Source organism: Charadrius vociferus, unplaced genomic scaffold, assembly GCF_000708025.1.
Source record: "Charadrius vociferus isolate BGI_N301 unplaced genomic scaffold, ASM70802v2 scaffold979, whole genome shotgun sequence".
Classification (NCBI taxonomy): domain Eukaryota; kingdom Metazoa; phylum Chordata; class Aves; order Charadriiformes; family Charadriidae; genus Charadrius; species Charadrius vociferus.
The window spans coordinates 119,243-131,519 of NW_009649952.1; the positions used below are offsets into that span (position 1 = coordinate 119,243).

The 12,277-nt window shown below is 34.3% G+C and overlaps 1 protein-coding gene across 1 annotated transcript in view; it reads right to left on the reverse strand.

The window, feature by feature from the left end:
* STXBP4 (syntaxin binding protein 4) overlaps nt 1–10,704 on the reverse strand; it is a gene marked incomplete at its 5' end in the record, with an annotated part of 56,395 nt that extends 45,691 nt beyond the window's left edge. Inside the window, 8 exons of the mRNA XM_009891523.1 lie at nt 1,564–1,629; nt 3,155–3,241; nt 3,912–4,024; nt 5,408–5,504; nt 5,988–6,070; nt 8,910–8,988; nt 10,006–10,189; nt 10,598–10,704. Coding sequence (XP_009889825.1) covers nt 1,564–1,629; nt 3,155–3,241; nt 3,912–4,024; nt 5,408–5,504; nt 5,988–6,070; nt 8,910–8,988; nt 10,006–10,189; nt 10,598–10,704 — 816 coding nt within the window. The remainder of the gene's footprint in view (nt 1–1,563; nt 1,630–3,154; nt 3,242–3,911; nt 4,025–5,407; nt 5,505–5,987; nt 6,071–8,909; nt 8,989–10,005; nt 10,190–10,597) is intronic.
* Between the last annotated feature and the right edge of the window lie 1,573 nt (nt 10,705–12,277).

Here is a 12,277-nt window from a genome sequence, read left to right on the forward strand (position 1 = left end):
TAGCCTATTTTTTTAAAACTTCGTATCACCATGAACCTCAGCGTCAACATTGGTTTTGAACTACAGAAATATATCTAAAACCCTTGAAAATGCACCAAGCATAAACAGAACTAAAATTTCCATTAAAAGCCTGCTTGTATCTCCTAAAATAGGTCACACAGTGCTGTAATTACATATAATTCATTATTTTTCTTTCATTTCACTTTTCAACAGCAGTTACTTAAAAAGCTTACTAGAAAATCAGAGTATTTATCCCCTGGAGGGCTGCACTGCAAAGCAGCCCTTCACCCTCACGTGACCGTACTGGGCAGAAAAATAGAAGTGCAAGGACCTCAGGCGGTAGAAAAAGGGCATTGCTGCCTCTTAGACCTTCTTGGACCATCTTTGTCCATGTCTACCTTCCCAATACAAGTATGTATGTGAATTGAAACTCTCGATGCTGAGGAGCGGGTGTCCACCCTGTTCGCATTCTGGGGTTTGTACTTTGTACTAGTTCAGCCTAGACCGATGTAATGAACATCTGCGCTAGGCTGGAGCAACACACTGAACGCCCATTAGCAAACGAGGTGTGCTACTGGAACATAGTTCCAGTTAAATTTTATCTGAAAGAGAATTGAATTTATTTCCCTGCTGTCCCACAGTCTACAGACAGCAACATCACAATATTAATGGAAAAATCTTTCAAGCAGTCTTCTTATATTCAAAGAATAAAAGGTGATAACGCAGGTGCTGAACAAATCTACACATACGAGCAAAAACATAAAACTAATCTTAATATAGCAGTACATGGAAAGATTTTTAAACTGTATCTTGCATTTTTACCTATGACATCTGATGGAACAGATAGCCATAAGAAACCTACACGGAATGCGTGTAGCAGCAAAGGAAAGGAGAAAGGTGGCCAGCTCATGGGAAGAAAAGACCTGACAGGATGGTGTTCAGTAGAAGCAGGAATCAGGAAAGTTGATTAGGTTTGAATCCAGGCCATAAATGACATGAGACTTACATCTAATTGGGAATTTCCTTTAAGAGACACAACAAGGCTAAATTTCATAAGAAACTCTGATTTCTTCTTTCATAATTATAGAAAAATATGGAGACAGAAACAAGACACTCCTCACAAAACACTACCATTTCTTTCCTGGTAAATATCACCTAGAATTGTCAAGTGCATCTATTTTTTCAGACTTAAAACTCTGTTTGACATATAAAGTAGCTAAAGTGAGGACTGTAGATTAGGCACAGTGTTGCCTAAGAACAGCAAAACCACGTCAAGAATACTTAAGACCAGAAAGGTACATTATTATCCAACTTAGCCGATGCAGCTTGTCTTATGGTTCCTACCTCAATTCAACAGCAGAGAAGTATTATTGCTCTAAAAACTTAAGGATCAGTATTCTCCAATTCTAATCAAAAGCTTTGTAGTAACAGAACCACTTTGTGTTGAAATTGGTGTAAAAGTACAGTCTATATGAGCATCAAGAGAGAAAGTGTTCCCTTCCCCCTTCCACAAAAAACAGTAAAAAAAGAGAACAACTATATTTTTAAGAAAATTCAACTTACTTGCTTGACTATTTGTAGCTCCTCTGTTAACTGTTTCTGTAAGTTCACAGATTCAGACAATTTTTCCTGTTTAAAAAAAAAAAGGAAGAAATAATTAATAATTACATCTGAAAGAGATAGAGGTTTTATTCCTAAAACCCAACTAGCTCTTTCAAAACTACAGGTAGTACTACTTAACTTCTATCAATGTACTTACTGCCTTCTGTACAACTACTATATTTCTAGGCCATGGCATATGTCTGTTAATAAAGTTATATAATCAGAAACACACATATTTAAAGAGTTCTGGTGGAAATAAGAATCAACAGATTTTATAAAACCCGTGACAAAACCAAATTTTCATCTCTAAAACCTAGTTTTTCAGTGAATTCATTGATACTGTTTAAGTTTCTTGAGCATCTGAGGATTATTTACTGAACATTTCTGTGATATAAGTAAACTACACATTTTAAGTCTCGTTACCTAGCCACCTAGCAAATGAGCAGAATAAAGACATTTTTGTGGCTTTAACAGATTGCTGTACAACCTAATATTCACGTCAAGTTATTTTCAACATTGTATGTGTTACCATTCTTCCACTCAGAAACTTAGACCAGAAGCCTGTAGGTACACCACTTTCAGAAGGTTAAAAGTTCTAATGAAGTTGGTTGGTTGTTTTTTTTTTTAAAAGTGCTATAAAAGCATAAAGATTCAGACCAAGGGTATTTCTCACTCAATATAAAGTATTTGATCGTAGATTGCTAAGGGAGGAGTCTAAGAAATGAGGCAATTACAGATTGATCGTTGCCAGTTTTTGACAACGGCAATTTAGGGACTCATCGTATGATAAGTATTCACTACTTCAATGTTCAGTGTAAATTGCGTTCTTTCATTTCAGCACAAAGTTTTCAGAAGGAGAATCTTTGTGCACAGAATGAAGAACAAATCTTTGGGTATATATCCAATGTGTTCTTGTAATCTATAGCAAGAACAATTTTTTTTGGACCAGGAGGCAATTTGTAGAATTGCCTGTATCCTGGGATCAATTTTCCAAGAGAAAGAACAAGTTAGGAACGCTAAATACAGAACCAGAATTTTTTACCTTTTTTGTTGTCAAAAAAGAAATTCAGGAGCATAGGACCGTGGTTGTAATCCATATTGTATATAATAAATGGCTGTATATAATAAATATATTTGTTGCTTTAGGTCTTATGTATTTTGTAACGTCTGTGAAAATATGTGTTAATTTTGAAAACAGATTAATTGACCCTCCAGTTCTGATTTCTATCAAAAGTATTAGCACATGCTCAGACACTGCAGTTACTAGGATCACACATTTCTAAATAAAATTGCTATGCAAATCCGTCACTTCTCCAAATTCACTTTGTGAAATGACTGCTTAGTCTCATTTCTCTGTAAACCCAATTAAAAAATGTATTCAGTATAACAAATAAAATTCATGGTCTCCAGAAATACATTGTAAGCCTACAATCTTCAAACATAATTAGGACTGTTTGCTCTGCCTTTTTATTTATTCATCAAAAATTGCACATATGCTCAAAAAGAAGTTAGTCTCTTAAATAATTTAAAGCAAATAAAAATTAAGTATTACCTTTAATTTACTCACTTCTTTTAAAGCTTCATTTCTTTCTTTCCTAAGTCTTTCCATGTCATCCTCCAAAGAATCACAGGTCACAAACTGTGCATATTTAAGTAGGTAAGGTTAGAATGTATTGCTAACTGCATCTTTTGTAATCTTTAACATCTTATCTTAAAAGGTCGTGTTAATAAAATGAGAGGATAATCTTAATTTTAAAATAATTTAAAGCTCTGAAAATATTAAAAATGTTTAAGAAAATTCTGACCAACTTATCTTCAAAAGGAAAAATTATTTTTCCTGTTAAAAGGATTAATAAAAATATTTTTAAAGTACCAAGAATATAACACTAATAGCCCATTTCCTCCAGTATTTTAAATAATACATAATTTTATTTTACTATTCCTATGCTGCAAATGCTCTTTCTTCAAGTCAGCTTTAGAATAAAGTGATTTTCTTTGTAGCAGTAGTTCAGGTCACTGGGCCTAATACTTGTTTATCACTCACACTGGTAGTGGCAATATATATTCCATTGAGAAACCTCAGAAAATCACTGTTGTCCATACATATAACAAATCACAACACAACTACGTGAATTGCTTTCTGCAAAGTAGGTTGCTTTAAAAAGCTTTGCAGAAACTAGGTTATCTTAAAGAACACCCTGATACAGAGCTGTTCTAAACATCTGCCCAACATTTAGAGTCATCTTACATATAATAAGCTCTCCAATAATCTCCTCCCAACAGTTACACTGTACAGGCACACATTTTACCTTTGAATCCAGTAAGCTGGCAATTTCATTGACCCCAAATATTACAGATTTTTGGCCATCATCTGTTGCATTCAATTGCATAGAGAACAGATTCCTTGAAACTTCAACGAAATCTAAAAAAACAGTTTAGATTTTGTTGCTGCAGTCTACAAGTTCAGTTTAGTAGCAGCACCACTAGATGCAACACAACTACTAATACCACAATGTACGGCTATCCATTATAAATGCAGCATCTGCACTCCATAAGTTTTCTAAAAGAAAATATAATTCATCTACATTTTTGTCAGACACATCTCTCGGAACAGAAACATTTGATAAAGCTGGTAAAAATAAGAACAAAAATGTTCAAAACAGGTCTTGGGATGAAATACCCTTGAATCAAGTTGTGGCGGAAAAAAGAAAACAAAAGGCAGTAAGTGTGAAGTTCACCTTGAAAGTACCTGGTTACAGATACTCTGCATCTGGCAGATCCCTGTGAAAAATTAAAAGAAACCTGCACACCGGTTATAGACCTGCTTTTCCCAGTGAATTGACTTTACTAGAGGTGACACAGTGTCTCTGCAGGAAGAAGAGAAAAATTCATGGTGGCGCTCAGCTCATAGTTTCCTTTGCAGGTCCTTTAAACCCCTGGTAAAGACCTCGTAAAATTGATGTTGACCAAGTTGAAAGTTTTATATGCAAACAATAGAGCAATCTCAATCCGTGTGGCTTGGATTACCCATTCATTCTGAATGCATAAAAAAAAAAATATTTGCTATTGTATGAGAGACAAGTGGAACTATAAAGGTCAGTTTGTTTACACCACATAAAACCTGACAGAAGATCCAGTATCTTTCTTGATAATGTACTTGAAAAATCCAGTTTCTTTTTAGATGGATAAGTACAAGAAATTATTTTTCATATACTAGTGTTAGATGCTGGTTTTCATAAACTTTAGGAAAAGTGAAATTTCCATCAGTTTTAGCATCAGAACTATTACACATCTGACAGTTTATGATGAATATTCTTAAATTACTAGTGTCACCTACCAAAATTGCCATAAACAACAGAAGCAACTCATCCCCATCAGAATTAGGTTTAGCTAGAATCATGATAGTCACCATGCAAATCTCTTTCTATATGCAATAGTTAAAATGTTCTTGCTTCGCACAAACTAAGCAAGTTAAATAATCCATCAGCTTAGTTGCTTCAAGAAGTCTCTTTAACCATCAATACTCTCCCAAGTAATTTTTGGAACAATTTAGGAATTTGTGAGCACAAAATCAAAACTTTCTCAAGACTGCTCTTAAATAGATACATTTGTGATTTGCTTTCCTATTACTTAGTTTCAAAAATCAAAGATTATTTTTATTCAATAGAATAAGGTTCTTGCCTCAAAGTATCATTTTACTTGCAGCAGCAACTCAATGCTGACAGAAAATATATTAATGGTTATTATGTATTATTTCTATATTCCTGAATTTCATTATTTTCCATGGTAATTAACAAATTATTACCTCCAAAAGACACTGTTCCGTTAGAATCTTTCTGAAGTTGCTGCCTTAGGGCTTGCTGCTGTTCATCTGTGGGCTGAATCCCAAGATAATTCAATGCCTGGAAGGAGAAAACTTATTTTGGAGGAAAAAAAAAAAGAAAGAAAGGACTAGGGATAATGACTGCAGGGACATAGGGGAGTAATTAAAGAGCTATACTTCAAAGAGCCTTTGTATCACAGTACACTCTCACTGACAACACTTTTATTCCAGAGACACTCTGTGTCTTTTCCGTCTAATTGAGAGATGTTCAGATATTATTTAACCTTGAATACGGATGAGTGTAATAAGCAAACCCCTTTGTCCTTAACAACTGCCTTAAAAATCCTGAGGGATTTTCAGATTCCCAGAAGAGTTAATCAGTAATTAGATTAACAAAAACAGTAATTTGCCCACTATATAAAATGAAATACTGGCTTGCAACCTGAAGGAACTATCCAAATAGAAAATTTGGTGTTTGTCAATCTAGAAGTATTCTCCAGACGTTTTACTTGCATCGTGAAGGGGGGGAGAAAGAAAAACTCAAAAGACTGTAAATATTTACCCTCTCCAGCTTCTCTGCTTTGAGACGAATAGTAGAGTTCCTTCCTTGCAGCTCATAATCATCATTCTGGCTGGGGGCAATAACTAAGAAGTAAAAAATTAAAATTAAATAATGATACAGTTGTAACTAGTGCTTTGAAAAATTTGTTTTGAAGTTCTGCTCATCAAATGGATGCCAGCTAAATACACACTTGCCACAAATAAATGTTAATATTTAGATTGACTTTTTTTTTTAAAGGATGTAATTGTAATAAACAAAAATTTGGGGTATCAACCACTTAAACTATTTATTCACATCAAAAAGTGACAATCAAAATTAGCAGAAAGAAACCAGAAATAACTTTGAGCGATCCACTGAGCACATGGCTTATACTTGTGTATTTTCTCTTCTCTCAGAGATACACATTTACTCTGGAAGCAGAAGGGGAAACACACTTGTGAATTCTGAGAAAGACCTTCAAGAGACGCCTCACCATAATCAACAGTTCCCAAAAGCATATCTAGGGATCTAGAAAACACTGTGGGAAGGGAGAGAATGACCTGTTGCCAGCTAAGGGCTGGGTGGAGGTAGCTTAGCCTGAATTCCAGCAGCCTCCTCAGTATTTTTTCCTCGAGAGGATATCTTTTCCAAGAAATACCATCCATTAAACCATCATTGATCATCCCTTTCTCTACAGTCCTTTCAGTCAGAAATACAGCAAGTTTGCATAATTTTAGCTAGTTGCATTAATAGCTTATGGTCCATCTATTTTATTTCCAACATACGCAAATGATTAAGCTGAGGAAAGGAAAAGCAGCTAGCAGTACAAAGCAGTCCATATGCAAGATTTCAGAATAATTGCTTTTTTCTTTTGAGTTGCGTGCTTAGTTTTAATGGAACTTGAGAAATGCAGTCACGGCTTTGTCGCATTTCAGCCACGCCTGTGGATCCAACACAAGAAGCAGCAACCTTTGGAAGCCTTTGATCACAGACAGTTGGCAAAAGGAGCAGTTAACTATCAGTTTCTTTGGATTTTAGATGCGTGTAAATAGAACAAATTCATTAGCTTGGTTTTTATTTTTTTCAGAAGAAAATGGAATACTTGTTTGCATTTATTATTTATAAATGTAATTTGGATCTTAATTCATTATTTCATTAATGGACTAGAGAGGTACTGAAACCAAAACGAGCATTTGAAAACTAAAGGATCTTGCAGTTTGAGATTCTCTCTAAAGGAACAGAAGGAATTGCATAATTTCCCCCCCTCCAAGTTTCACAGCATATCTGTTTCCAAGCTCAAAGTAATTTACATTCTCTTCATATGCCAAAAGCATAAACCAAAACATCTTGAAAATCTCTGACACTCACACCTCTCACATGCTATATTAAATTCTGAAGACAGTGGGCTAGAACCTCAGCTGAATTGGCATGCTTCCTTTCAACTCAGAATGAAAAAGCCTTGTGTATGAGTTTGTGCAAGAATTTATTAAAATTATACTGATTTTTCTTACAGCATTTAAAAAAAATCATCTAAGAGCTGCTTCAATTTTTCAAGGCTATCCTTGGATGGTTATCCTAGTAAAAGGGCAGCATGAGAGAACTGGCATCTTTGACTAAGAATCTGCTATTAAATTAGACTAAAAGGAAAAATGACAAGAAACAGTACAAACTGGAGCTGCAAGTATTTCTCCTTTCCACTCCACTATCTACGTTATTCAGATATGTTAAGAAACTCTGGCCGCCTTGGTTTCTTTAAGCAACAATGATGCTCCTGTGTATCGCATTATATTAACCAAGAGTCTTATATTCTGAATATACTAAAAAATAGCCTTTTTTCTTGTTCCTCTGATTTAGTCCTGGTGTTTTTCATGACCAATATGAAAAAACTGTGTGATCGTTAATCTCCAGGTGTATTCAATACTACAACCTTTCCAGTTTCAGAAGTTCATATTCAGTCAGCTCACCCTTCAAGGTAGGAAGCCAACCGGTCAGATTTGCAATGTGGAAAGTGTTTCATTTAAAATGAGGATATCTAATATGGGCCGTAATAAATGCAGGTACAATTTAAATAACTGCAGGGGAGCGACATCCAGAATGAATCACATCCTGTATGTTTGTCCTTCCTCTTCTCAGTATATTAGACATCAAGTTGAGAAGCACAGGTTATGCTTAGTTACTATGGCGTGAGGAAAAAGAATATAGTTCAGGTCTTCATACAGACATACAAAACAGAATCAGTTATATTACTGTGTCAGTTGAGACTCTCATTATTATGTCAGACTATTGCATTTGGACTGTCTGTAAATACAACGAATATTTGTTTCCCAAAGGAATTACAATTGTTCAGTTCAGATTTGATTGTGACCAAATTCTACAACCTCTATTTTTCCTCAGTGTTGTTTTCAAAATATGTATGTAGAGATATGATCAAAGCGACTATTGTTTTTGTTTGAATGTCATGACTCTCAAATATAAATATACATGTATACTCTATTTGTTATTAATTGAAAAAATGTTAGAGGTCCACATGTTACTTCTATCCTCCCAATACACTGCCCTGATTTAAAAAAAACCCAAAGTGCAAGCAGTATACATCCACAGAATGTCATCAAATCAAGAAAGCACAGTTTCTATGGCAACCTAATCTTGATCTATATGTGAGTCTTCATTATCTGGTTTCTACTGAGTCTATTATCATTGCTGCTGTATAGCAAATGTTGTGATCGCTCATTTTTGTTTGGTTTCAGCTGTTTGTTAAAGACAATGTAAGTTATATTTGACAGAAGGTACTAAACAATCCATTGATGTCACTCCTTTATTTAGTACTACAAAAATAGTGCAATACTCCTTCTTTTAAAGACTATTAAGTCTCACTATATACTATTTTCTGTGTGGCAGTTATTGAAGAAAAAAAGGGTGGCAGGGAATTAAATCAGCATTTACCAGTGACAGAGACATCAGTAGGACTGCTGTCTAGGGAAGTAATCGGAGATTGGTCTCCCATCTTGACACCAGTTTCTGTCTGTGAAAGAAAATTAAAAGTAATACCATTTTTAAAGCAAATCACAAGCCAAACTAGAATACACATTAATGTAAAAGAGAGGGAGAGGAAGGGAGACCGACGGGAGAAATAGGACTGGACAGATCAAAACAACACTAGGAGAAAATGGAAGGCATAGGTGGTGGGGAGAAGGAATGCCATTCAAAAAACTTACATCAGGGCCTTATCAAAACTTTAGCTAGGTTTTGAATACTGTCACAGATTAAGATAGCACAGTCTCTCTAGACAACCTGGTTCAATGTTTCTATCTCTAATAGGAAGAGAAATGGCAATAATTTTAAGTACAAACGTAAGAAAAATTGAGAATCACCTGTTTTGAGTTTAACGTGGAACATTTTGTTCTTCCTTGTTCAAAGACAATACTTTATTTAGTTTTTAAAAAATGCAATAAATTGAAAATGTTTTTTTAAAAATTGGAATAATAGAGTACTTTTTAAATCTTCTTTCTTATAGTCAACATTAATTCTTTACACTAATGGTAAGCTGTATGAATTAAAACAATTGCTGCTTAGCTGAAAGAAAGGGGGAAACCCCCACATTCTTCTATGACTCTGATTTTTAAGCAAAAATCTTATCATCATGGAGGAAGTGTAACTTGTGAGATTGTACTGTACTCACACGTATGTAGTAATCAGAGAGTACTTTATCTCTGAAATACATAACCATATATATCTCATGCTGAAACTTTACTCCCTAGATAAACAGTAAGGAGAATTTCATATCTATGAACACAGTTAATGCTCATTTTATTTGATTTGTTTTCTTAACACCAAGTCAACTAATACTCTTATTCCTTTCATCAGTTTACTCTAATGTTACACAACGTGTTTTCTGGAAAAGTCTTGATATTCCAAAGAATTCATATTGTGCAGAAAAAAGGGCCAGTTATTTTCTTATTAGATGGAAACTGAATTAAAAAAACCCTATACTGCAAACATTTGCTCACTTTTTACAAAGAGGAGTAACAAGTATACTCACAGCATTTGGAGTGAAGGTTGAAACAAGCTTCCCATTAGGAGATGCAAGAGAACTAAGTACTGCAGCCTGTTGCTCTCCATATGCTACTGCAGACATGAACAGGCTGGAAGGACGTTGCAGATTCTCTGAATAACTGGGAATATTTTTTTGTCTAATAAAAGCTATCTCCCAAAAACTTTCAAACCTAAAATCAAAATTAAAAAAGTTTCAACAGATTGTATACTATACTGTTCATAAGATTGTACATTACTTTTGCAAAAATTAAATTTTCCCCAAACGCTGTGTGATTTTCTGTATTTATTTTTCTAAAAGGATGCTCTACTCCCCATCATTAAAAAAGGTAAATCCCGTGGGTTTGGGTTTTGTTTTGTTTTTTCTTTTGAAAGTAATGAAAATATCATAATGTTACAGGTCTAAAAGGTGCATTTCCATATTTTTCTATGAAACAACACTGCAACTGAATATTTAAGAAAAATTAATATCCCTTGCATTTCCTCTAAGTACACAAGACAAGACATTTAACATTAATCTGATCATAAATATCGTTTAACAAACCGTTTTGGAGGGTTAGCTGTTTGACAGCAACAGATACCTTGTCTTTGTTCTGTTGATTATACTTTTTGCCTCTTCATAGGAGACACCAATCATTGACTCTTTGTTTATGGATACAAGTTGATCTCCAGGCTTCAATCGTCCATCCTAATATAACAAATAAATAAACAAACCCACAGATTTTATATTAATTGCTAACACTATAGAAAGAACTTTAACATATTCCTCTGGATCTCTTAAGACAAGAAATACCAAGAATCACTACATTTTGCCTGACAGTCTTCCAGAAATAAACAGTGGATCAAACAATCATTTAATCACCATGACAGCAGTCATTACAAAAACTTCATCAGACAGAACAGATCTCAGATATTGTGTAAAGAAGATATTTGGACCCAGATGCATATTTCTGTTAAAAAACCCCAACAAACAGACCACAGATAGTAAATTTCCCAGCAAGGATTACCAACTCATCTGACTACAGGAAGTTTCTTTACTAATTAATTCATCTGTGAGGTGGATTTGTATTTCAAACCCAAATATTCTTGGCTATACATGGGACTCTTCAGACACTTACTAGCCATATTAATCTTAATGAGAAAACCAGATTAGTCTATTAGGCATTCACCAATCAAAACCACAATAGAAATAATATCGTCAACTTTGTGCTTCTGTTGAATTATTCAGTGCAAACCTTCTACCAACGCAGGAACATATCACATTTCTGTCTCAGAGACTGTAAGACAAGACTTTAAACATGCTAGGTTAGATTTCACACTAAGATAAAGCTTTCTTCACTCACATTTTAAAAGAGGCCTCAACAATTTAACTAAAAATTTATGTAATTTACCTATGGTTACAGTTAGTTATGATGTAAGTCTAATGTAATACACAATAAATTACACATAACATGTCCATGTTCTTCAGCTCTTAAGAAATTAATCATAAAATCAGTCTGACCATGTGAACAAACTGTGTACAGAAGAAAATACATAGGAAGTAGGTAAAATACCTTCTGAAGACCAGTATAATTTTACATATTTAATACCCACATACCATAATTTTAGCTATGTTATTTCTAACCTATGATATCACTTCACTACATTTTTTTCACTTAGTGTTTCTGTTTTGATTACAGGAAAAAAATGTTGTATATCTTCTATTTCGCTTGCATCCAGCCTATTAAAAGATCTCTATTTCAATGCTGCCCTCATGCGGCAGAGATTTAAAATATGCTCGCTACTTTGGTTTCTCAAACAGCGACAACCAAGATTGGGAAATTACCTCTAATTTTGCTAATACTAGAACCTACTGCAAATTAATGGCTCAGTCTGTCTGTCGATGATGTACGACAAGCACAAAATATATGTTTACAATGAGAAAAATGTTTTAGAAACCACAAGAAAATAGGAGAAAAAGAATGATTACCATTTATCTACTAAAAGAAGTCCTGTAGAGACATTGCATTTTTTTCCTTCCATCTTGGCATTTTGGGATTAACCTAAATCTACAAAAATTCAGTCACAAATAGTTACAGACTGTTTTGGGGCGAAACTCATTGCTCATGAAATTAACTCATACCCTCTTGCTTGGCAAGATGCAAAAACTGCTTATCGGCACATCAAAATAACCATAACAACTCAGGATGCAAAAGGAGACACTTGGATAAACAGTTTTGTGTACTTGAATCAGACAGTTATTTATTTCTTTTTTAAAACTG